Source organism: Sphaerodactylus townsendi, linkage group LG17 (assembly GCF_021028975.2).
Source record: "Sphaerodactylus townsendi isolate TG3544 linkage group LG17, MPM_Stown_v2.3, whole genome shotgun sequence".
Taxonomy (NCBI): Eukaryota; Metazoa; Chordata; class Lepidosauria; order Squamata; family Sphaerodactylidae; genus Sphaerodactylus; species Sphaerodactylus townsendi.
The window spans coordinates 261,724-288,251 of NC_059441.1; the positions used below are offsets into that span (position 1 = coordinate 261,724).

General features: G+C 46.5%; 1 protein-coding gene across 2 annotated transcripts; it reads left to right on the forward strand.

Moving 5' to 3' along the window:
- The first annotated feature begins 2,502 nt into the window (after positions 1 to 2,502).
- Positions 2,503 to 25,528, forward strand: PKM (pyruvate kinase M1/2). 2 transcript variants are annotated; one of them, XM_048519672.1, is made up of 11 exons: positions 2,503 to 2,655; positions 9,300 to 9,468; positions 10,393 to 10,484; positions 13,621 to 13,752; positions 14,517 to 14,703; positions 15,123 to 15,393; positions 15,886 to 16,036; positions 16,676 to 16,828; positions 20,013 to 20,179; positions 23,421 to 23,602; positions 24,419 to 25,528. In XM_048519672.1, the coding sequence occupies exons 2-11, from the start codon at positions 9,318 to 9,320 to the stop codon at positions 24,523 to 24,525; spliced, it is 1,593 nt and encodes a 530-aa protein (XP_048375629.1). In that variant the 5' UTR covers positions 2,503 to 2,655; positions 9,300 to 9,317; the 3' UTR covers positions 24,526 to 25,528. The 2 variants fall into 2 exon arrangements, with proteins under 2 accessions (XP_048375629.1, XP_048375628.1); XM_048519671.1 differs by lacking the exon at positions 20,013 to 20,179 and adding an exon at positions 20,749 to 20,915.
- Positions 25,529 to 26,528: the final 1,000 nt, after the last annotated feature.

The window sequence follows — 26,528 nt, forward strand, 5'->3', positions numbered from 1 at the left end:
TTGGTGTCTCTGTTGCAGTTCACTATTATGGTATAACTAGGAGTTTGTGGAGATTTAGTATGTTCACATAATGTCTGTTTCAAAACAGCACGTCTACCCTAAGGAATGTGTGCTTTATTAACAACACTTTCTAGAATAAGATTCAGGGCAGCAACATATTAATATCTGAGCTGAATTACCCTGCAGTTTGTGTGCAGATTTTGTTCTTGCTTACCTAGTTCAGCCTGGGAATTCTTGACTTCTCCTGGGCCCAGCCGAGACTTTGTCTCCATCTGGGAGTCCACTTGAATGTCGCCTTCTCAAGAGCCAAAAGTCTAGTCAGGGAATAAGCATTTTCTTCACAGGTAAGTTCTCCAGAACAGATGAAGGACAAAATAAATACAAGTCAAAAGGAATAATGTCCTCAGAATCCACAGCCTTGTTATTTGGCACAACTAAAGTCTGTCCTGTGAGGATTCTAAGGGAGAGAAAGAAGGGAAGATAAAATACTACAACTTGCGGGCACCCAATAAATTATAATGTTATAGTTTTATACTGTTTTATATTACTGCACGGTTTTTACATGTTTGACATGTAAGCCGCTTCGAGTCCCTAGGGAGATTGGCAGGGTAAAAATCTAACATATAAATAAAAATAAAATAAATAAAAGTTATATAGATCAAAGTTATTGATCTAACTAGTCAACTCCTTTGCATGCCACCCCTCACTCACTCCCTTTCCCTTGCATGCCACCCCTCTCTCTGCTAGGGTGGGCGGGCCATATCCAGATGCCGGGCCCTCTCCTCCTCCCTTGCATGCCACCTCTCCCTCCGCTAGGATGGGCAGGCCATATCCAGATGCCGGGCCCTCTCCCCCTCCCTTGCATGCCACCCCTCACCCCGTCCCCTTCCCTTGCATGCCACCCCTTCCTCCCCTCCCTCAGGGTGGGCGGGCCATATCCAGATGCCGGGCCCTCTCCCGCTCCCTCCCCTCCCTTGCATGCCACCCCCCCTTCCCTTACATGCCACCCCTCCCTCTCCTAGGGTGGGTGGGCCATATCCAGATGCCGGGCCCTCTCCCCCTCCCTCTCTTGCATGCCACCCCTCCCTCTGTCCCCTTCCCTTGCATGCCACCCCTCCCTCCACTCCCTCTGCTAGGGTGGGTGGGCCATATCCAGATGCCAGGCCCTCCCCTTGCATGCCACCCCTCCCCCTCCCCCTCCCTCCTCTAGGGTGGGTGTGCCATGTCCAGATGACAGGCCCCTTTCCCTTCCCTGTGGGGTACCTGCACTGTCAAAGTTAGTCATGATCTAACTAGTCCACTCCCTAAAATGTTCAGTTATGTGGTGTCTGGCAGGAAAAAAATTATTTGATGTTTATTTGTTACCGTAGCCTTGTAGGCCGCCTTTCCCCAATTGGCTCAAGCAACAGATTCAGGAGGGAACAAAAGTCAGGGGTGGCCAATCCTCAGGAGGAACAATCAATCCCTAACTGCACCAACGTGGCTCTCTGTACCAAGCGCAACATATTCACAAACTAATAATCTAAGTTTCATAATATCCACATTTCTTCAAGACTGTATGGCACTGAACGCTGCTTTTAAGCGTTTTTTTAGCACTTATGTTTTGGAAAGAAAGAAAGAAAGAAAGAAAGAAAGAAAGAAAGAAAGAAAGAAAGAAAGAAAGAAAGAAAGAAAGAAAGAAAGAAAGAAAGAAAGAAAGAAAGAAAGAAAGAAAGACAGACAGACAGACAGACAGACAGACAGACAGACGGGGTGCTGGATGGAGCGGTCTGATACCTCAGGCCAGTGATAGCGAACCTTTTCGAGACCGAGTGCCCAAATTGCAACCCAAAACCCACTTGTCCATCGCAAAGTGCCAACATGGCAATTTAGCCTGAATACTGAGGTTTTAGTTTAGAAAAAATGGTTGGCTCCGAGATGTGTGTTACTCAGGAGTAAGCTTGGTGGTAGGTAGTCAGTGGCTTTGCTTTGAAACAACCATGCAACTCTTCCAACAGGTGAATCACGACCTTAGGAGGGTTTACTCAGAAGCAAGTCCCATTGCCAGCAACTGAGCTTACTCCCAGGTAAAGGATTGCGCTTCAATTCTTTGCATGAAAATCAGTGGGGTTCAACAGCGCTTAACAGGGTTACCTACACTGCTTCCCCAAAATTAGGTCATAGGTTTAATGCTAATAATCGAGCCCAGTGGCACAGGCCAGCCTAGATGTTGGGGGGGGGACTCTGTTTGTGCGTGCCCATAGAGAGGGCTCTGAGTGCCACCCTTGCCATACGTTTGCCATCACTGCCTCAGGCTCTTCTTGGGTCCTTTGGGCAGCCATTTTGTGGCCACGCCCCCTTAAAGTGATGCCGCCACGGCAGTGATCACCCTCAGGCCGCGTGCCAGGCGGTTCGCCGTCCCCCCATTGGACCGTTACTTTCTCCCGTCGCATCACCGCCTCCCTTCTGCAGGTTGGCATTCCGCCGAAGAAAGTAGTCCGGAGGAGGCCGCCTACCGAGTGGGAAGAGGCGGGGCGGAGCGTGAATGACAGGCGGAGGGATCCGGCCGGGCGGCGCTGCGGTGGAGCGTTCGCAAACCCCTTGACGCCGTGCCGGCCCGAGAGCGCTCAGAGAGGGAGAGACTCTCCGAGGGAGCTGACGTCGTGAGCCGGGCCGGTAAGAACTTGGGGCGGCTCGTTCGCTTGGGAGCCTCACAGGCCGGCCCGTCGCGGTCTGTACGAAGGGAAGGGGCGGAACATACCAAATATTTTGCCCCCCCGTCTCCTTTTTAACATTTATTCTCCGTGCTTTCGTATTTAACGGAGCGATGCAAGATGAAGGGGGGGGGAGAATTGGGAAGCGACCCCCCCGCAAGAACCAACTACCCCCCGTTTGAGGACCCCCCCGCGCCAGTATCCCGGCCTGGAGGTGGCATGGAGAAAGCTGCACGCGCGGGGCTGCCTGGGCAGGGAGGGAGTTCCCCCGCCCCCGCCCGAATTTCCGCCGAGGAAAGCGCGGGGAGGGGAGATCTGCACGTGGGAGAGGGAGGGGAAGGGAGAGGGGAGATTCTCGCCGGTGCACGTGGGCAGGATGTCCGCGGGGTCCCATCATGACTTTTACTTTTAATCCCCTCCCCCCCCAACTAGGGAAGCATCTTTGCTCTTTCTCCCTCTTCCTAGGAGCCTCGGCTAAAATGTGGCCAGCTGGTTTAAGTGGGGTCAATGACTAGTTAACCTACAGACCAGTTAACCTACAGACTAGTTCAGGGGTCTGCAACCTGCAGACTAACTACAATGACTAAACCTACAGACTAGTCCAGGGTCTGTAACCGGTGACTCTCCAGATGTTCATGGACTACAAATCCCATCAGCCCCTGCCAGCATGGCCAATTGCTGGCAGGGGCTGATGGGAATTGTAGTCCATGAACATCTGGAGAGCCGCAGATTGCAGACCCCTGGGTTAGCTTAGCATTGGGATGGAAGACAGCACTGCCATCTGATGCTCCAGGACCCCGGGCATCCCATGGAAGCGACTCGCCGAAGCTTATGTTGGGGATCAAATGGAGCCAGGCTTCTTCTCCTGCGCCACAAGAGCCCTCTTTATTTTTACTGCCACAGTGCGGCTGTCCCCTTTGGAATCTCTCCCATCGTCTAAGTCCCCTCCCTGGGGAGAGCCTCTTGAGGGGGATCGGGTTGCACGACTCGGTGCCATTTCTGGACTGACTGGTTGTTCTCCTCTCCCTTCCCCCCCCTCCTGCAAGCCTTCTGACCTTCTGTGAGACCAGCACTTGGTTTTATCATGGGGCATTCTCGGGTTGCTGGGGAAAAGGCAATCCGGCCTTCTCTGGGTGCTGCCATCCGTGCAGCCCGATGCTGTTCAGATTTCCTTGGAGATGGCGTGAGCTTGCAGTTTTGGCAAGGTGGGAAACAAAACACGAGAAGGTCAGAAGGGAGAATATGGCTGGAGCTCTCGTTCTGGCTTGTTGAAGTACAGAACCCTTTGGGCCTGGTTTTCCATTGGTAGCATCTTTAAATTGCCTTTCCCGCCTTCCCTTATCTAGCATCTTTTAGTATATCCGATTAGAGGGCCGGACTGCTCAGCTAGCCAAGGCAAGAGGAAGCTTTTTCCTGGGATGACCTTGGTGACTGTAACTCAGAGGAAGGCAGAAGTTCCACACTTTCTGGGTAGGAGCAAAGGGAAACTTCCATCCCAGTAGTTGCCTATAGCAGTTATATGGTGTAGCAATTGTCTGCAACCTTGTGTACCATTTTTGAAGTCGAAACAAGTTTCCCCTTCAGATCTTTTGAACAGGGTTATATGACTGCGGCTGTTTGGCAGGCATGGTTAGAAGGAGGATCGGTCTTGCAGGAAGTTAAATGTGCCTGAAAAGCTTGCCTAATAAAATGTCAAGGTTACAAAACAGCTATGTGGTGAGTGGTTGTCAGTCTCCTGTGGGCATAATTCTGCAGCCATGTTGTGACTTGTTGAGACATTGCAGTGGCTTTTTGCCATCAGCACTACCTCTCCCTTCCCTAAGGCAGCAAAAAGGGGAAAAAGCAGGCCTCCGTTTACCCTTTGCACATTAACCTGCACTTCGTTAAAACATTTATGCAGAGATATATGCAGATCCACTGAGGAATACGAAGTTAGCTTTTATTGAATTCAGAAATCGGGTCAGTTACTGCCACATATTTTTCTGGAGGAAGCATGCCTCTGGATACGCAGTGAAAGTGAGACTCCTTATCTAACAGGTTCTGACTCATGCCAGGTGTGGGGTAGGCCCACAAGTTCTGCCCCATGCAGAGAGCTTGGAGAAGGAAATATCAATGAAATTGACCCTCCCTTCCTGCTGGCTCTTCAGTGCGTGGCTGAAGGAAAAGGCAACCTCAGATAATGGAGGCCTGCCAGACTTGGTGAATTAACTGGAAACTAATATTGTAGGCAATATTTGGTGCTACACTTTGCTTGAGTATTTGTGTACCTGATAGGGGAAGGCATTATTTGTAAGCATCTTTAAACGTTGTGCATGTGAAAGAAGAAAACTGCAGGCATCCTCACAGCTATGTTGCAATTTCCAGAAAGGAAATGACTAAGCAAATAGCACATTTAATAGAACTTAAAACTATCTGCTTGGCTGTTGCATGATGTTTAAGCTTGGTAATCTTTGTTAGAAATCTGGCTGGAAAACACCTTGTCAGTGAGATTTTATGTTAATAAGCCCATATCATACGATGGTAGCACTAGGCCTGTTTAACCTCCTCATTCTCCCCATACGCTCTCCTTTGTTTCCAGGAGGGAAAGGCACGGCAAGATGCACATGGCCCTAAAGGCCTTAGGTTACCTACACCTGAGATGGCAAGTCTCTGAAGCTGAGTCACTTGTTATATAACAAGGCCAGTTGGAATACCGGTAGTTAGTGCAAGTTTTTCCAGGCCAGCTTCAGGAAAGGGAGATAATCTTTCTAAGTCTAAGCTACAGAAGCACAACTCGTAGGCAACGGCAGCTTGGCTTTGCGTTGGGAGACACGTATGTTTTTTATATTCTTCAGTTTTAAATTGGTGAGCTACTTTGTCTTTAGATTGCTTTTTCTCTCTGAAGAAATAGACGGCTGTAAATCTCCTGAAAGGCTCATGGGAAACGGTGTAGGTGTAAGTTTCACAAAACTCATTTCAGACTTATTTCAGTTCCTGAGAAACCTGTCATTGACGCTACCTTTAACTGTAAATGCAGTTTAGGATTTAGTCAACTTAATATTCTTTAAAATGCACTGCACATTATAACATGTTCAGTGTTATGGTATGGAGAGCAAGATAATATCTCACATGCAATTTATTATATTTTGGTACAGTGTGATCTATATTACCTAGTAACTGGTTCAGTAGATTTAATTGGGACAAGAATCTTTGGGTGATTTAAGCACTCATTTGGAAATCTGAAGTTCCAGCTCAGGTGGGAAGCATTGCCTTCATATGTGCTTTTCTTCACTGAAGCTGTGTAGCACAATTCTCTGACTTTTGCACGTGGTTATTTTACTGTATTGAACTCACTGTAGTTAAGTATAGCAAAATTTACATGCAACTTTCAGGCATCTTTTTGTGAACCCTTTGATGGTCTTTTTTGCAGAAGAAACAGTATCTAAACATTGATAGTGGCACTTGCTTACACAAATTACTTGTTGCCAGATTCTATAGCAGGGCTCAATTTTTGCTTCTGTTACTGAGATGTATACTGGTGATCCTTGGTAAATGGGAAGGGAAAGTACGTTGAGATGTAACACATATAGTGAAGAGCTATGTTCGTTGTGCTGCTGGTTCTAGGGAGAGAGGTGCCTTATATTCCGATTTAGCCAGGCTCTTCTAAAAGCAGCAGAGCTGCTGCAGTATGCTGTGATGGTTGGCACGTAGGAGACAAATGAGACTGCAGTAGCAATGTGTTGCCACCGTGTCTATGGAAAGTTCCTCCAGGCATAGGACTTGTTCTCATTTCCCTGGTCATCTGTTTTATTTGGTCAGGAGAATATATGAACAGGAGAACAGGATTAAAACTGTAGGTATTAAAGCATTAGCTTATAATTATCAAGTTTATTTGGGCACCTTTAACCTGCCCATGAGGAGGGCACGTGATGAGCCAGCCATCAAATACAGTGAAGCACTTCCTTCCGGGAATCAACTTCCTTTTCAGCTTCCAGAGATGTAGAGTAGGAGCACAGCCAGGTGGTAGCGGCACTGCTCTCCATGGAAACAGCCTGAACCAAACCCACTTTGGGAGGGAATACTTTTGACAGGGTGCCTGCCTGTGCTGCTACTTCTTAAATTGCTTGCAGTTTTAAAAGGGAAAGCGACAGTAACACCACTCTTGAGCGAAAAGGATAGCAGTGAGCTGAAATGTCATGCGGCAAATCATGGCTACAGCTGAGATAACACATAAAACGGAGGTTATCCCATCTCGCTAACCTGTTATTCATGATAAGCATGACCCTAAGCTTGTCAGGTGACTTAGCTCTTCTGTGATAGCTCATGCATTAGCCTGCCAGCTAATCTGCCCTCAGTTCAGGGGAAAATGCTGATGTTGTGCTATATTGTTGCCCCACCTGACCCTTCTGAGCCAATTAATCAGTGCTTTGTAAGTCAGCTTCAGAAGGATTCCAGGCTACAGATACCTGCTTGGGTAAGAGATAAGAAAAATATGATTTTAGTGAGGTGGCATGAGGAACTTGCTTGATGAGGTCTCGTTCCTGTGCACACCTGGAAGTTAATAATGGAAGACTTTTGAAGATAAGAATGCAGTTCACAGGTGTTCCTGTTGCAGATTACTAGTGAAAACCCCGTCCGTGTTCGAGGCAGGAACCTTTTTTGTTTTAAAGGCAGTGAAAACTCTGGATAGTTTTGTGATCAAAATTATAATGCATATTAATCACAGTAATACGATATGTCTGCAGTTTCCATGGGATGCTGGCTTCTTTTGATGATGCAAAATTATTATAAGCTAATCTAAATTGGAAGGTGGATGTGAAAATATATTAACTTTGTCATGTACTAGTACAGTACAAATGAACTTTTGCCTAGAACAGCAGAAAACTAACAACACAATATTCTTTTTTTCTGGTCTTGGTGCACAGTTGTGAGTTAGGCTCAGTTACAAATCCACACTAGAATTCCATCCCAAATAACATGCCGGCAAATTTTTAGCAGCAAGTAGTTATGCGTTGAGACATGTGGAAGGAGTGCTGTTTTACAGTTACCCAAACATTTTTGTAGAAGACTATAAGTGTAAATTTGGTTACATAAGAGTGTGCAGGCTGAGAAACACCAGCATCGCTACAGCAAATATTTCTCGAATTGTGAGAAATAGCTCCTTGTGTGCCACTTGGAAGCGAGTCAGCACCTTTGGTGAGGCTGGAGCAGAGCTGCTTTATAATTTAAGCTGCAGGGGGTGGGGGTGGGGTGTCTGCTGGATGGGCATCCAAATGAATTGGAGCCCTGACTGCGAGGGAAGGCGCACGTACTCCCGAGGTCTTGATCAGAAGGGGTGGAGCGTCACTGGTTGATTCAAGCTGCGTTAAAGAGCCAGCTCACAAAGACTAAAGCTGCTTTGAATAGTCCTGCTGCAGAGATGAAGGATGTTCTAATGCTTTGGCATAATTAGCAGCGCCTCAGCTTCTTGGGTTTAAATTGAGGAAGTTTCCACTAGTGTGCAGTGGTTTGCATAATTGTAAAGTTGCACTGAATGAAAGTAAATACCTTCACTGAAAGATGGCCTGCTTGGGAAGAGCTGAACTGAAAGGGTTAGTTCTCATTTGCCTCCCCCCTTCCTCAAGTAATGGGGCTTGTGTCAACTATCCTATCAGAAAATGCATTCAAATGCAGGACGTGGCTTTAAATTGATAGTTGCATAGTCCTAGGGAGTGGGTGGTCCCGAGGCTGTACTGGGCTTCACATTTTTAATACCAGCAATAAAATTATATAGCACACAAATATAATAGTAGACTTGCTGGTAAAAGTAGAAGTGAGTCTACAAACCAGTGGTTCTGAGATTGTGGGTTTTGATTAAAGTATCTCATTGTCGCCTCAATGAACCTGTGCACCAATATGCCCCTGAATCTAGAGTACTAAACAACTAGATTGTAAGACTGTCTGCCTTAGCCTATCTTTTTCTGAAGTTTTATGTCTGTCACTCCTTGACCAGGTATAAGTTCCTTGACCAGGTATGAGTTTGTACTGCTCTGTGCATGTGTTTGCTCATACACAAACACAGGGAGATGAACAGGAGTTATTCATGAGTGTATTTGCTGGCCAGGTAAGACCCCCCCCCCCCCACCTGCAATCTACATCTCTTTCCCCTGCAAATCTGTGGGATCAGCTGTCTCCCCCACCAGTTGATCTTCTTGCAGTTACCTGCCATAGGGCAGATGTTTCAACTGGATGAATCCCTATAATCTATGTTCCAGGAAACATATTTTCACATAGGTCTGCTGCTTTCACCTTTCAAGGTCAGGCAGCTGCCTGGAATGTAGAGGTCAACAGGCCTGGAAAACCAAGCCTTCCTTGGTCTTCTGGTTCAGAGATGTGAGGTGTGCGTGAAGGGAGGGGAGTTAATCAGAACACTCAATTGCATCTATATTTCCCTCCCTCCCCCCAAGTGCCATTTTTATAATGGTGCAATTCCCTAATTGCCTGTTCTTCCAGTGCTTAGTATAAGGTGGATTAAAGATAGCAGGAGTGTGTGTGTGGTGATTTAAGGATTGCAGACTTGTTGCCAGTGTGAACCTTTGGTTTTGCTATATGGTCCTTAATGCCTTTTATTGATCTTTTTTTTTTTAGGTTAGGAAAAAATCAGCCATGTCTAAACCCCAGGATGCCGGAACTGCTTTTGTTCAGACCCAGCAATTGCATGCTGCCATGGCAGACACATTCCTGGAACACATGTGTCGCCTGGACATCGACTCTGAACCAATCACTGCAAGAAACACTGGCATTATCTGCACAATTGGTAAGTAGAGTTTTAGCTTAACACTAACACATCTGTACCGTTCTCCTGGATTTGATTGGCTCCTTTTGGTTGCAAGATCAGTTGCTCCTTTGAGCAGCCTTACCTTTTTGAGGTAAAACTGCAGAGAAAGCTACACATGGAAAATGTAATCTGTGGCTATCTTGAGAATCAGTCCTACTACCATTTACTTATTGTAGACAAATGCTGAGGTGTGTAGACCTCATCAACTAAAGATGGGCAATATTTGCAGGTTATAACCTTTTTAAAAGGGTAACTGTATTCTTTATTGCAATTGTGGCAGTCAGGAGGGTTAGGCCAGAGTTAGATTTCACAACTAGCAATTTTCTGGGTTTCTCTGTGGTATGAATTCAGGTCATTGTTTTTTTCTTCGAAGCTTTCACTGGTTTTTGAAGGCAAGAGCAATGGAGGCAGTATTATAGGAAGGCACCCCAGAGTAGCTTGGGATGCTTCCTGGGGTCCTGTGTTCAGCTGGGAATGCGTCACAACAACATGTGAAAGAAATTGTGTGTAGGAAAAATGGCTGGCCTGCAGATGCAGCCTAGGCAAGATCTTTTGAGGTTATAGGAAGTATTGCTGCCCCAAAAGATGAACTCATGAACGTTCATCTCAAAGTGCTTCAGTCACATCCAGAGCTGGTTCCAATCTTGGGTTACAGCAGGTTACAGTAGTCGAGTTGCAGAAATCTGTTAGAAAGAAGGTTCTTGCATTACAGAGGACAACTTGGATAGCCTTGGCTGAAGGTTATCATCCTTCCAGTTTGTGGGTTTGGTTCTCACCTGAGATGCATGCTGCAGATTTGGTTCTGCATAATACGGCATGCTCTTCAGTGTCTGCTGCCTTGCCTGTGAATGCATAAGGGTTGAACCAGCACTGGCTAACAAAGGCTTGTTCTACAATTTCTAGGCCCGGCTTCTCGGTCAGTGGAAATATTGAAAGAAATGATTAAATCCGGAATGAATGTTGCCCGTCTCAACTTCTCTCATGGAACCCATGAGGTAAGGGCCGGTTGAAGCATAAAGTTATAGGAGAACTCTGTTTCTCAGACTGGTACATGCTGCGTTTGACCTGAGGAATGATGCGCCGACTAAATTAAAAAATCATGTTAGCGTTAGTCCAGTTATGGAAGCAAATGTTTCTTTGGCAAGATGCTGCTTACTGCACATGGTTTCAAGACCTACTTAGTTCATTTCTTGAGGCAGGCAAAGAGACGCTTGATGTTCCAGTCATGTACTGTTAATGAATTTGCTGTGAGACCCTGTGCTTTATACATCTACAGAACCTGTATGTAAAAATAGCAGTTTGTCATCCCATTTCTGAAGTTCTTTTTTAAAGCAAGTGAGGTCTTGAAATTTTCTGATGCTGATAGGGCTAAAACTCTCTAGTGATGAAATAAATAGAACGTTACAAAAATAGCTCTTGCAAGATGGGCTGCTTTGGAATCCACATGCACACAACAGCCACACGGAGTTTGGGGCGCAGGTGAACAAATGTCTATAGCTTCAAAAAAATCTGCTGTCTGATAGAGTGCAACGTGTGCGTTTCAGTGAAGGTCACTCCTTCATCTGTGAAGGTCACTTCTGAGTTACCAGATACTGCTGATTCATGTCTGACTTAGAAAGAAAACCAGTGTTCACTCTTGTAGGTACAAACCTCTTTCTAATAGAAAGTAGTAAACACAGCTATGATGCTGAAGCTAACTGGGTCCTTGTCCACTGAAAACCACTACTCCCTTTAGCAAAGATGATCTTGGTAGCTTCTGTCTAGGAGAGTGACTGACTCCCTTTTGTCAGATCTGATCTGTAAGAATTAACTGTTGCTGAAGTAGCAATTTCAGTGGTAAGATGTAGTTTGCAAGGTTTTTTGCTAAGTAACATTGGGAATGCAACTCGCCTTGTCAGGACCATGGTCTTTAAAAACAGGGGCCTTGGGAAAGGTTAAGGCTGCAAGAAATGCAAGTAACTGGGAGCAGGGGGCGAGGCAACTTCTATAAATAAAAACAGCCTTCTCACGATTACCATTGGATTGGAAGGCTCCCATTTGCGACTGGATCTTTCCTTAAAGGCCACCGAAATACCTATGGGCTGGCTTCTGTTACTTCCTAAAGGTCAAGCTGAAATCTGGGCAGCAACTTACTGAGAGCTTCGTCTTAGTACATTGAATGTCCTGCACTCTTCTGCCTGCCTGGTCCTTCTCTTTCAAGTGTGCATTTGAATACTGTCAGTTCTAAATGAGACAGCCTTAATTTATAAGGCTTGTAGGGGTTGTTGTTTTTTAAAGAAAAAAATCTCAGACTGCTTATTTACCTTGTCTCACTAACCAAGACTTCATCTACTGTCTGAATGTCCCAATGTTTAAAACGGGGGTCCCCAACCCTTTTGAGCCTTTGGGCATGTCCCGAAATCTGACACAGGGTGGTGGGCTCAATTATAAAGTGGCTGTCACAGGAGATGGAAGTCGGCCAAAAAATGTCAAGGAATGAGGTTGGGTATCTCTTCAACATTTCAGACAGTTTTAAATATTTTCTTGCATGCACACAGCTTACTTTCATTTACACAGTTAAGATTCTTGTGATATAGGGGCAGCTTTTTTTAAAGCAAGTGAGAAATTTAAATATCTCCACACAGCCACTCAGATTTCCATTGCCCAATCTCCACCTGGCCCCACTAACTTTCTAAAAAAACCCTTTATGAGCTCCAGGAAAAGTGTTAGCGGGCAGACATACCATGGGGAGGGGGCATTTCCCTCAGGCATTCACCTGGGTCACAGTAGGGGGCACATTTTGCCCCCCCTCCCCCCCAGGCTAGTCCAAGGCAAGCAGCTTCTCAAACTCCTCCTCCTCCTACCCCCAAATGAAAGCTTCCTCCACTGCTGCTCTCTGCCTGATGTGCACCGAGGAGGAAGCAAAATCCTGAAGGGAGAGCAGTGTCTTCAGGTGGCAGAAGTCGGGATCTTGCTGGGCAACCAACCCGCTGCTCTTCGTCCCTGCTCACACACTTGTTGTGCCCCCACTCCACAAATACTTTCTTGTTCAATTGTAGTATGACTTGTTCCTTCCTGCCACCAGCAGCTGTGAATTGAAATTGACATAACCTTGATTGTGAACTTTGTCTACTGTATGCTGCTGTTTGATCAAGATAAGCAAACAGTTCTTGTATGGATAGTCTGTGAAAAAAACTCATCTGATAGGGAGGAACTACTCTGAATTGGGTTGACTAGAGGTGAAGGCTATTTGAGCCTTTGTGTACATTTTTCAGATGAACCCACAATTGTAGCATTTGCTGTAGCTGAGCACTTGGTTAACACATGGAGCGCATTTAATATGGCAACAGGTACCTACAACTGGAGTTAAACATATGGCTGACATTTGGCAGTAGATTAAAAAGTGGCACTGGACTAGTTAACAAAATCCATGCTGTTTAGTCTCCAGAATAAAATAGAGTAGCCGTCTTCCAATCATTCTTGCGTCTGCTGTAAAACTGTTCATCTAGTCCAGCACTCTGCTACTCGCAGTGGCCCACCAGGTGCCTTTGGGAGCTCACATGCAGGATGTGAAAGCAAGGGCCTTCGGCAGCTGCTGCTCCCGAGCACCTGGTCTGCTACAGCATTTGCAGTCTCAGATCAAGGAGGATCAAGATTGGTAGCCATAGATCGACTTCTCCTCTATAAATCTGTCCAAGCCCCTTTTAAAGCTATCCAGGTTAGTGGCCATCAACACCTCCCGAGGCAGCATATTCCAAACACCAATCACACGTTGTGTGAAGAAGTGTTTCCTTTTATTAGTCCTAATTCTTCCCCCCAGCCTTTTCAATGGATGCCCCATGGTTCTAGTACTGTGAGAAAGAGAGCAAAACTTCTCTCTGTCGACATTTTCTACCCCATTCACAATTTTATAGACTTCAATCATATCCCCCCTCAGACGTCTCCTCTCCAAACCAAAGAGTCCCAAACGCTGCAGCCTCTCCTCATAAGGAAGGTGAGAACAAGCAGCACTGTAGCTTGGCAACACACCGATGAACCAGGGGAAAGACACATTATAGGTTTGGCTAGGAAGTATTTCGAGCAGTGAGACCGTATACTCCAAGGGAACGGGTGCTTGATATTCTGTAACCTCTGGATGTTCTTCCCTGTTAGTACCACGAAGGAACCATCAAGAATGTGCGAGAAGCCACCGAGAGCTTTGCTTCTAATCCCATTACCTACAGACCAGTTGCGGTTGCATTGGATACCAAAGGACCTGAAATTCGTACAGGACTCATCAAGGGTGTAAGTTGTTCTCAGCAAGCCTTTATTGGCATAGACAACAGTACAACAATAGCAAAAAACCGACTAAAAAATATACCGTACAGGAAATAAATGTTAAGTGGAAAAAAATCTACTGGCATTTAGTAATTTCCAGAAGAGGTATAAGTTGTTGCTTTTTACTTGGTACGTACTTCCCACTGTGGCAGTTGCGGGGTCACTTGTTCTAATCTCATGAGCAACTGTATGTGAGGAGGCTATAAGGATTGGGGTTTTCCCAGCCCTTCCTAAAATAGCACGAAAAGTTGGGATGATTGGATGGGGCTGGGAAGAGAAGTCGCAGTGGATAAATCTAGTGCAGATTCCTTTGCGTTTTCTGCCAGGGGACACTCTCAGTCATTTTAGTCTTTGCAAGTATGGGAAGGAAGGTTCTGTCTGCTTCTGGCTACTGTTTGCTTGAATGTCCCATTCCTTTTCTCCCCTTGCATCCCCAGAGGCCTGGCTTATGGATTCTCCATTGTTGCAAGGGCAGCACAACTGCTTCAAATAGCAATAGAGCCATACCAAATAAGGATGTTGAACCACTTGTTCTATAAAGCCACACCAACAAGGGGCGGGGAGGGGGCGCGCGCAGCTGGGTTAGGTTGTGGGCTAGAGGCTTCCTGTCCTTCCTAAGAACCTTATTGCACTTAGAAATCTGTTGCAGCTGTCAGGGTAGCAGTAAAGGATTATGGGAGGTAGCTCTCTTTGGATAGGCCCGTTAATGGCTTTTTCACATGTTCTTCTAGAGCGGCACAGCAGAAGTAGAACTGAAGAAGGGGGCCGCTCTGAAACTCACCCTGGACAATGCCTACATGGAGAAATGCGATGAGAATGTCCTGTGGGTGGACTACAAGAACATCACCAAAGTTGTCGATGTGGGCAGCAAAATCTATGTGGACGACGGACTCATTTCACTGCAGGTTAAAGAGAAAGGTACGTTAAGGAGGGGCTACAGAACAAAATAGTCAGAACCTTAATTCAAAACATGTTCTGTACAGAGACCAGGTGACAAAGTCACAAGATTTATTTAATAGCTGGCTGGGCTTACTAAGCTACATGAAGTAGAATGTAGCTGTGGCAAAAACATTTACAGTGATGGAAGAGCACTGATAACGACTGATCTCCGTTGTAGCTGCAACAGTGCGTTGAAAAAGCATGACCCCTCTTAGCACGTGAACTGCTGTTGCCAATTGGCCATGCTGGCAGGGACTGATGGGAATTGTAGTCTGTGAACATCTGGAGAGCCACAGGTTGCAGACCCCTCAGCCTAGACAAAAGAAACCTAGTATTGGGTAAGTCAGCAGTTAATTAGGAAATTTGGTTAACGTGCCTGTTCTTGGAACCCTGCACAGGTGCCGACTATCTCCTAACCGAAGTGGAAAATGGTGGAAGTTTAGGCAGCAAGAAAGGAGTCAACTTGCCAGGTGCTGCAGTGGACCTTCCTGCTGTTTCTGAGAAGGACATCCAGGATCTGAAATTTGGCGTAGAGCAGAACGTGGACATGGTGTTTGCTTCTTTCATTCGCAAAGCAGCCGACGTTCACGCTGTCAGAAATGTGCTGGGGGAAAAGGGAAAGAACATCAAGATAATAAGCAAGATTGAAAACCACGAGGGAGTGCGCAGGTGAGTGAGCTGCCCCCACCATAGTGTACCTTTCCTTTTTTGGCATAAACTCTGTTTTTGTAGCGCCGTCTTTGCTCAAGTAAAAATGTGTCCTCAAAATTGAAAAATCAAGTTTGACCTGTTAAAATTCTGTTGCCTCTCTTGTTAAACAGCATAGTTTATGTTGAGTTTCCTCTATTGAAGGATGAAAATAACAGGTGATGCTAAATACTCACCAGCCTGTTTGTATTATCTGATAATACCTGGAAGATCACTGGGGGATTGCTTCAACCCTTCTACTTGCAGAACTAGATGGCCTGCATCATAAGCAAAAACTTTTCACCAAATTATTAACTTGCCGGTTGACTGGTTATGTGGATACAGTTTTGGACATGATTGCTACAGACACTGTGGTCTGGCTTTTGAGTGTTTGCATGCCCTGTTCACACAAGGTACATGCACATACCAGTGCTCCAGAATGTCACATGCAGTAGAATTTGTTTTGCCTTACAGGTTTGATGAGATTTTGGAAGCTAGTGATGGCATCATGGTAGCTCGAGGTGATCTTGGTATTGAAATCCCAGCTGAAAAAGTCTTCCTTGCCCAGAAAATGATGATTGGTCGATGCAACAGAGCTGGCAAGCCAATTATCTGTGCTACTCAGGTACTTGAGACAAATGAACTTGCACCATTGATCAGTAGGCATTGAAATTTGTTCCCTAAATAGACTGGGGACCCATGATGCACTTGGGTCAGGTTTGGTTTCCACTGCCTCATTCTCCAGTGGAGTTCTGCCTACCTTCTTTCACTCACTGGCATGGACTAGGACAACACATGGGGAAGAAGGCATAGCCCCCTTTTCCTTGCAGCTGCTTGTAGTAGGCACATCGAGAAATAAAGGAAAAAGCAGTTGCAGGATAGTCTCTTTCTATTGCTCTGGTCAGCACCACTTGTTTGCCTTTTGTCCCTGGCTGGCAACCGGTGAGGGGAAAATAAACTTGGTTTACAGTGTTCAACCAAAAAACCCAAATTTTCGAAACATTTCTGATTTGTTTCACCTGGCACCTATGATTTCTTCATCCGTTGACAATATAGAGTCCCCAGGAATCAGAAACTGCTTTCACCCACACACACACACACACCCACCCACCCACACACACACACACACACACACACACACACACACACACACACACACACACACACACACACACCATAGAATGGCATATACCTGCATTATTGTGAAGTTGTCTCTTGAAGAAAAAGGCTTCTTTACAGTTCAAACTACTTGTGTTCTCATCAGATGTTGGAGAGCATGATTAAGAAACCACGGCCAACACGTGCAGAAGGAAGTGACGTAGCCAATGCTGTTCTCGATGGCGCAGACTGTATCATGCTGTCTGGGGAGACTGCCAAAGGAGACTACCCTCTGGAGGCCGTTCGTATGCAACATCTTGTAAGTGATAACCATTTGGATTCAAATCTATTTACGTGTGGCCACGAACGGCGTTGAAAGCATCTGACAATAAGACGATCCTATTATATGGTTTTATATTTGTTGGAGTGGCGTGGCCTTCCCTCTTCTAGAATAGCATGAATTTTTAAAGATCTTCAGAGCTGGCCTGGGCTTTCACATATTTGGTCTGTCCTTTGTGGAAGGGGTGGGGGGCATTTCCAATTTCACCCTTTAAGAAAAGTAATATCAGATGCTAGAATTCCAATGTGGTGGGCTGGACTGGCAATTTCCTCCTCATGTTCAACTGTTGGCTCTTAAACTATGTTGTCCAAAACATGTCGTGCATGACTGACTTTTTTACATGTTTAAACTGCCAGAAAACTCTCTGCTCTGCTTGGAATTCTCTAGTATCCTATTGACCACTTGACACTGAATACCAGAATTAAAGTACTGATTGTGTTGGCTGCGTGCTGTGAATTACAGCCCGGATAACCTACTTGTTGTGAGAGCTGCACTTCGAGGTAGCCAGCTTATTCTAAAGCAGTTCTGCAGTAATAGAGAAGGGTTCTAACATTTCTTCATACTGCTCTTTTTGTGAACCTGACAAACACTAAGACTGATGTGGTAACCGGTTCCTCTAAAAACCAACAGCAGATAAGCATCTTTGCCTGGCACTAACTACCTAAAGCATCCTTTCTGTTGAATGATCAGAAAAGTTGATTCCTCTGGAGTGGCCTTCAATAACTTTCTATATAGCAGTGAGGTTTTCAAGCATGCTTTACGCAGTGTGCAGTATGTTCCTGCTGAGTGTGTTAGAACTCCACGTAGGGGTCCTCGCATTCGCCTGTGAAAACAAGACTGTTGGTGTGCAAATATTTTCCAGGACCAAAGCTCGACCTGATTTTCCTGTGTAGTTTGGATTCTCTAAGACTTCAAGCTTCATGATGAAACTCATCACCGTGGGCTTTAAGATGCCTTCTCCCATGGCAGATGGGCAAAAGTTCTGAAATCCTTAAAGACAAGACTGAAGTACAGGGTCCTCCCCATCAATATTCTCCACACTAGCAAGTGAAATTAACGATCTATGAAGAATAGGTTTCTTTGCTCTTATTTTTAAAAATCTGCCTATTCCCAATTAAGTCCAGCAACAGATACACCAAGTACAGGGAAAGCTGCAATTTGAGAACTCTGTGGCTGGGTTATCAAGATGCATCAGCAAATACAGCTGTTAGTAGCCTTAGTATAGCCTCAGGAGCAGCAGTGGCGTAGGAGGTTAACAGCTCGTGTATCTAATCTGGAGGAACTGGGTTTGATTCCCAGTTCTGCCGCCTGAGCTGTGGAGGCTTATCTGGGGAATTCAGATTAGCCTGTACACTCCCACACACGCCAGCTGGGTGACCTTGGGCTAGTCACAGCTTCTCGGAGCTCTCTCAGCCCCACCTACCTCACAGGGTGTTTGTTGTGAGGGGGGAAGGGCAAGGAGATTGTCAGCCCCTTTGAGTCTCCTGCAGGAGAGAAAGGGGGGATATAAATCCAAACTCTTCTTCTTCTTCTATTGGAGCAGCTCTTTGACCTGATTTAACAAAAGCCTTCTGAAAGCCTTCTTGTTGGTTTAACAACCTGTCTGTTTAAACTGACATTGACTTGTCACTTAGTAGTTAACATTAAGAAGTCCTTACCTAATCCATGTGACCTGTTGGACATGGAAGAATGTTTGCATCACCTGACAAACGTGCACCTGTAAATAAATATTAGTGGGTAGATATTACATATCCATTTGTATAAAATACCTTTCTAAGCTGCATGGTTGCTGGGCTTCAATCACACTGCTTCTGAGGCTTGATGGCCCTTGTTTTGTGTAGTTCTCAGTTCTTTTAGAGCCAGCATGGCGTAGTGGTTAAGAGTAGGTGGATTCTAATCTGGGGTTTGGTTCCTCACTCCTCCACCTGAGTGGCAGAGGCTTAGCTGGTGATCCTGATGTGTTTCTGCACTCCTACATTCCTGCTGGGTGACCTTGGGCTAGTCACAGTTCTCTCTGAACTCTCTCAGCCCCACCTACCTCACAAGGTGCATGTTGTGGGGAGAGGAAGGGAAAGGAGCTTGTAAGCCACCTTGAGTCTCCTTACAGAAGAGAAAGATGGGGTATAAATCCAACCTCCTCTTCTCTTCTAGAAAGCAGGTAAAGCTGTATATCTGTGCCTGGGCTGTACTACAGTGGTTGTAGGACTCAAAACCTTGCTCCCCTGCCACTCAACAGGCCAGTTCATTTTTTGGAGAAAGTTGTTTTGCCTCGTGGAGTGCATTGTCATCTCACGTGTTTGTGTTCTGCATTGTGAAGCAACAGGGTCTGGTGAATAGTATGACATCTCATCTGGCAGAACTGGGCAGTACTGATGCCCTGGATGAGTTTTTGGCCAAGCTGAGGCCTGAGGGCGCAACTCTGCAGCTGTGTGACATCTGAGTTTGTACAGCTCTGATTATCTAGGTAAACTGGGTTTTCTGGGCTCCTGGTGTCCTGGGCACTTGTTCCTTTTCTGTAAAATGGGCCTAATTTGCCTCATACAGTTCTTGCACAGAAGGTACTATAAAAATTCATCTTAAAGTTCTTTATCAAATTATCTAATCTATTAGCTATCTAGCTAAAAAATCTTACATTTCTGCATGCTTTTAAAAACCCTGCAAGTCTTTGTTGTGGCTGGTAGCACGTATATAGCACAATCAGAAATAGCTTGTTATTATGACTCGCAATTCAGAGTCATCCATTGCTACCGGTTTAAACTGTAGAACTGTCCTGAAAACAATTATTTTAATTTGCTAACTCAATAGCTTGCAAGCCCTGGACTCTGGTGGCATTCTTGCAGATTGCTTAGCAACCAGTTGGGCTATTAAAATGGAATTTATCCGTGACTTTTACAGCCAGAGAAAGACTTGATTTCCTGTTAAGGGGTAGGGTGGTGCAGGCGGAAAATTTTGCACCTAGCTCTAACCGTTTCAGTCACCGCTGATTTTTAACCTGAAAACCAAGCATTCGCACCACCCGGTCTCTTACTCTTGCATGCAAGACTGATAAATAAGCAATTAACTTTCATCATGCATTAACTTTATCAATATCACTCTGGTGTATCTCTTTCCTTCCTTTTGTGTTGCTTTTCTTTTCCTCCCCCCCTTTCACTCTGGCCTACAGATTGCTCGCGAGGCCGAGGCCGCTATCTATCACCGTCAGCTGTTTGAAGAACTTTTCCGCATCACTGCTAACAACAGGGACCCCGCTGATGCCATGGCTGTAGGCGCTGTGGAGGCCTCTTTTAAGTGCTTAGCTGCAGCTCTGATAGTTTTGACAGAGTCCGGCAGGTAGGGCTCGGTTAGGCAGATAAGTAGAGATTGTAAGCTAATCGGCAATTTCTTCCAAAGTGGTCGTCTGACAATCAAGCACCTGCTTCAGACTGGCGGTTCCCGCAAGTGGGAAACCTCACCCTCGCATAGTAGCGCTCTATAACTAAAAAATCATCAGTTTACTCCCATCCTTCTAACACAGCAGGATTTGCGGTAGGTAGAAGCAGAGCAAGAGTGGCTGGCAGTTGTGCATGGGCGAGTGTGAAGATTATAGGCAGAATGGTGTGGGGTGACTTGGCAGATGTTCTCTTCCGGAGGGGAGCCTTCTCCCCGTATCTCTTTGCTATGTGAGTGGATGTGGTCCAGACGGCAGACGCCGGCTGCTCTTGTTGAGGGCTCACCAACCAGATTTCTGGGCTGGAATAGTGCCATCAACATTCGAGCAGCCTGGGTCCGCTGTTGCTTTTGGTTTGTAAGCTCTTCAGTTCTTTGCAAGTGATCTGCCAAGTACGACTCCCCACGTTCGCTTGTGCCACTGGCGGTGACTGACCTGAACGTCGTCTTCCGGACGCGTGTTGCTCTTGTAGATTGCTCGCGAAGCAGAGGCAGCCATCTTTCACAGGCAATTGTTTGAAGAGCTCCGTCGACTGGCCCCCCTGAACCGGGACCCTACTGAGGCTGCCGCTGTTGGCGCCGTGGAAGCTTCCTTCAAGTGCTGCAGTGGGGCCCTTATCGTGCTCACCAAATCTGGAAGGTAGGAGGTGGAGGTTCTCCCAGAAGTCGTGTGGACTTCAATTATACAGGTGGCCTGATAAGCAACAGACATCCGTCTTCTGAGAGTCAGCCTCAGCTCGAAAGGCTGGGATTTCATGAGTCTGGGTGGAGGAGAGTGTGTAAGTGCACTGCCGCCTTCTGATTTTGTCTTAAAGCTGCACCCCAAGGGTGGCTGGTGAATGAGACTGCGATACCGTGTTGTGAAAGCAAATCTCAGCCTGGCTTACAGCAATGAAATGGTGGGGGTTTTTGATGTTGGATCTCACAGCAAAACGTAGCCAAAGGCACATGGATTTCTTCCCGAGTGTGAGCAGTTAAGAAAGCTCATATTTCTAAGAGTACGGTAGCTAGAATTAAAAAACCAAGGCTGTAAAAGTTGAAGCCTGGGCTACGACCAGCAGGAGGGGAAAAACAATCACCGAAGAGCCTGGTGGAATAAAAAGCTTGGAGCTGAAAACCGGGACGTGAAAATGCAGTGTCAGATTGCTTTGGGAAGCAGCTCGAAGGCTGTGGTCCTACTGGCCCGGGAGCCCTGCCGAGCAGCCGCAAACTCCCCTTCCTATGAATATGGGTGAAGTTGCCCTAGCTCTTAAATGCGATCAAAAGCTCAAATGAAGCATTCTGTTTCACGTGCTGAAGTCCTGTCTGTTTTAACTGAGGAACTGGGCCAGTGGCAAAGCACATCAGATACTTGTGGGGCCAAATGAATATTGCCAAAAGCTTGGCTCATGTAATTGGAGTTCAGCTGAACCACAGTATAGTACCCACACATGCAGCATGGCACTGCCAACTTAGCATTGGTCTGTGATATGCTTCCGCAAAATTGTATCAGAAAGATGCAGATAAAAGGATTTATGGATAATAAAATGTTTTCTGCAGTCCATAAACAGCTTCTTCAGGGTCTCATCAACCTTACACCCAAGGCTGCTTCTGTAATATCATGGAAGTATACCTAGACAAAGGACAAAATTTGAGTACCGAAGAGCTACTTATGAGCAATTATATTAAAGAACGGAGAGAATTTCACTAGAGTGCTCATATCTGTAAAAATTAATGGCACAGGGAGAAGTGAGCAATACAGCTTGGTCACATCTAATGCGCAATATAATCATCTTCTGTTTATCAGCCCACAACTATCTTTGCCATTTGGAGCTAGAGTCAGTGCAGAGTGGCTGGCAAATTGTGTCTTGTGTTACAAATTACCCAGAAGCATGGGACTGCCCAAGGCATCGGGGGCTGGCTGTAACAATTGCACAAGCTGAAAATCTCTCTCTAAAAATAAACTGGAGAACAATGTAAAAGGGGAAACTTTGCATGTGATCAGGGGACAGCTGTAGATTATGCCACAGCTGTCCATAAATCTGCACGCAAATTTGCTCCAGTGAATTTTGGTCTGAGTTGAAGCAGCAGCGCTGTCGGGCCTTGATATTTGCTTCCAAAAGAGTCCTGCCACCCTTATACTTGACCTTTCTGAAGAAATCTGAACTTTCAAAGTCAGCTCTGGTTTCTGTTTCATCCGGGTCGCTTTGAGCCACAATGTTTTTTTTAATACCACACTGAGTGTTTGAACTTGTTGAACGGTGGTCTTGAAGATACCAACAAATTACAAAATATTCTGTTTAGGGTTGACACCTGTATTAATTGTGCTGGTTTATTTTTAATCTTGAGGACAGAAGATAAAAGTGATTATTGTTGTTCCTAAAGCCATGATGTTCACACCTGAACATGGCCATTCAGGGGTTGGGCAGGGCTGGCATTTAGTTGATATTTCCTACCTTAGCATGGGATCCCTGTTCAGTTTAAAATTATACTCAATGAACCAAGTTGGCAAACAGTAGAACTTCCCTGCCATTAGGACGTTCTTGAGGTATAATCATAAATAGCTCAAGTACCTTTCCAAAGCAGATCCTTTCCGTGGAGCGCCCCTTCTCTTCATGTCAGACTTGGCACGGCAACCAGCACTTGGAAACCGAGAATTTGATCTCCTTGACATTTTGTGTCAAAAGCCACGATAGCACCTGACTGATTTCTGTCACTTGGTCTTAAAAGCTTTAACTGGCTTTAAAAAAACAACCTTATCAGATCCATCAATGTCAGGCCATTTAGCCAAAAAAATTTGGTAGAATTTATTGAGCAATACTTGGCTTTTGCGAACCTTGGCAAGGGCCGCAGTGTCCTTTCTGCCACTCGAAAGGGAGGAGATCAAAGCTACTAGATAGAATGGCTGGAAATTTTGGCCCAGTGGACTGCACATCGCTTCAACATGCTTTTAGTAGAGAGGGGTGTCCAGAGCTGAGAAGTAGGCGTCAGTCTGCTACTGAAGAGATGCAAAAGGAAGAGAAGGACGCCTTGTGCCCATAGAATCAGCCTTCACTTGCTTCTGACTTTGCTTTTATACCTGGGGTTTGCCGAGTGCCCTTACACAGCCCTATTAGGCTTGACGCTTAAGATGGCGGTCGAACCAACTGTGTGTCCTGCTTTCTAGGTCTGCTCACCTAGTGTCAAGGTTCCGCCCGCGTGCTCCTATCATTGCCGTGACCCGTGACGAGCAGACAGCCCGCCAGGCTCACTTGTACCGTGGCATTTTCCCTGTGCTGTGCAAAGAGCCTACCCACGACGCCTGGGCGGAAGACGTCGACCTCAGAGTTAACCTGGGCATGAATGTTGGTAAGTGGCCACCCTTGGCCCTGTTCCCCCATCCTGTAACTTGTGCAGGAGCTATAGGCAATGCCTGAAGTTTGTGCGAGAACTTTTTTACGGCGACGTTTATTTTCTGTGTTTTTCACAATAGCACTTGGTATCCAGAATAGTCATGCCCAGCGTTGAGGACTCAGCGGCAGAGCTACAAGGGGGCAGGGGGTGCGCTGTTCATCGGGCGCATGCCTGGGGTGGCCCATGGAAAATCACCCCCAGGCCCCTCCCACGGCTCCCCCTGCCCCCTTTTCACACTTACCTTAGTTCCTTTCCTTTTCCTATAACTTTTTCAGGCTGAAAAAAGGCCTATTCACAGTTCAGGCTTAAAACGGTCTGAGGAACTACAGTTCCCAGGAGACCTTGGGGCTCACAAGGTCTGTTGGGAAGTATAGTTCCCATCAGGTTGTTTTTAAGCCTGAACTGCGAATAGGCTGTTTTTTTCAGCCCAAAAAGTTCTAGGAAAAGGAAAGGAACTAAGGTAAGTGCGGGAAGGGGGGACGCTGCGCGGGGGATACGGGGGGGCCATTGGCGGGGGGGGGGGCGGAAAATATAGACTGCGCACCGGGCCCAACTACGCCTCTGTTAGGCCTCCACTGTCCATGATAGCTTTAGCTTGTTTCACAATTACCAACTCAAATATGGCACTGCAGCCCTATGTTAGATTTGATGCTAGCCTACTTGGGAAGTGGAGCCGTGCTTTTCTAGTTCTCCTTTTGTCGTTCACAGCGACAAGCATCGCTCTTGTGGCCTCCGAGGGCCCCGTCTTCACTGCTTTCCCCTTCTTTCTAGGCAAAGCTCGTGGATTCTTCAAGACTGGCGATCTGGTGATCGTGCTCACAGGATGGCGTCCCGGCTCTGGCTACACCAACACCATGCGCGTGGTGCCCGTTCCCTAAACATCACGGCCGGCAATGTCACCTCTTCCCTACTGTCTTGGCACCTTCCCCTCGCATTAGACCAGCATTTGCTTGCAGTATCGTCCTTGTCTGTAGAGGCTGCCCAAATCCACCGAGTGCAGTAACTGGGGGAAGAGTCTAAATCTAGAAATACTTGAAAGTAGTCCTCTGGAACGCAAAACGTTGCCCGTTTCTTCCCCTTCCTAGGCTGCCCTGCTTTATTGGTTGGGAGCGCCCCCACCCCTTAGTATGTCTAGCATAGTAACTTGGGCTGCTGGGTGCCCTGCTACTTCCAAAAGTGCAGAGCCACTCCGCAGCAAAGGTGCTGGTCTGGCCGGCTGGCGTTACCTGCCATTCCGCGTCTCGCCTCGAGTCTCCTTTCTGTAGTCTGGATTCCACCCGAACACTCCAACTGAGAGCGACGCTCGACCGCGGCTCTTGCTGCTCTTGTCTCGTCCCTGTGGATAGGCAGAGCTCTCATACACTTTAATCTAATCTCTGCCTTGCAAATCACTTGGATATCTAAATGTACACTCCGGTAGGCAGTATAGAAGGCAGTACTCGCTCACCCCTTTCTATGTCCCGGAAAACCACCACTCCGACCTGGCTCTTGTATCGTCCCCTGTGGCATAGCTGAAGGAGGACGACGGAAAAAAGTATTTTCTTCACGGGGGAGGGATCTTTGCGCCAGGAGTCACTCCAGCTAAAGATTGTCTCATATTACACAATGTAACAGGAAGTAATTAAACCCGACAGATCCAGTATACGGTACTGAGAGGGCAGAGCAAGCACGGTCGGCTCCACTCAATGCACTCCCACGTCTCCAGCTGCTAAGAGCTGCTTGTACGCCTGTTGTGGTGTTTGTTGTGTTTGTGTCCGAGTTGAGCCACGTTTCCTGAGAGCGCTATCCTTGGCAACATCTGGATACGTTACCTCCTGTAACAGGTGAACCTGGTTGTAGAGTACAACTTTGCACAACAATAAAGCAGAGCTCACACACCTATTGCTCGTTGTGTGGTTTTTTCCCTCCGGTGCATGCATTCTTTCCCTTTGCATAAGTTTGGTATGGTTACGCCTCAAATGCTGTTGATGATGCCAGCCCCCCTCTCATATGCTGTCCGAGGTCTGCCCTTTGTCTAAAGCAGGGGACTGCAACCTGCAGCTCTCCAGATGTTCATGGACTACAATCCCCATCAGCCGCTGCCACCATGGCCAATTGGCCACAGGTTGCAGGTCTGAAGTGTATTTATTGATGGGGCTCAGTCGGTAATCAAGTTTGGTTTGCCCCCATGTTGGTGAGAGGTCTTCTGTACCCCTTGAGCAGCTGGTCAAGTATAGCAGCCTCCTGGAGCAACTTCACATTAAGGGCGTAGTACTGATTATTGCAAATGACTGCACTCTACTCCTGAAAAATGACTTTAGACTTGCACCAGGGAAGTATGTGGAGATGCAGTGCAGGTACATGAACCAGGTATACCTATATAGCTCAGTCTCATGTTAAATTGCACTCAAGGGCTGTTTTTCACACTAGGCTGCCAATTCTGAGTGGCAATTCCAGCTGCATTAAAAGTTGCAGTAGCATGTGGTTCCTCTTCAAGGTGTCACAAAGTTCCTCCATGATTGGTTCGGAGCAATGGCTTTTTGCAGTTTTCTCTTGGGTTCACTGGAGGGGGAGCCAAGCTGTGTCCAATAAGAACTCGGGGAAATGGCATATTGTGCTCAATAGTTTGTGGCGTAGTGGCTAAGAGCAGGTGCATTCTGATCTGGAGGAACCGGGTTTGATCCCCCGCTCCGCCACTTGAGCTGTGGAGGCTTGTCTGGGGAATTCAGATTAGCCTGTGCACTCCCACACACGCCAGCTGGGTGACCTTGGGCTAGTCACAGCTTCTCGGAGCTCTCTCAGCCCCACCCACCTCACGGTGTTTGTTGTGAGGGAGGAAGGGCAAGGAGATTGTAAGCCCCTTTGAGTCTCCTATAGGAGAGAAAGGGGGGATATATAAATC

Bases quoted from the DNA above. Each gene is read 5' to 3' on its own strand.
- PKM (XM_048519672.1), top strand. From the start codon at position 9,318: ATGTCTAAACCCCAGGATGCCGGAACTGCTTTTGTTCAGACCCAGCAA. The intron at 14,704-15,122 runs GTACGTTAAGGA...AACCCTGCACAG, and splicing joins ACTGCAGGTTAAAGAGAAAG to GTGCCGACTATCTCCTAACC. The intron at 20,180-23,420 runs GTAGGGCTCGGT...CCTGCTTTCTAG, and splicing joins GTTTTGACAGAGTCCGGCAG to GTCTGCTCACCTAGTGTCAA.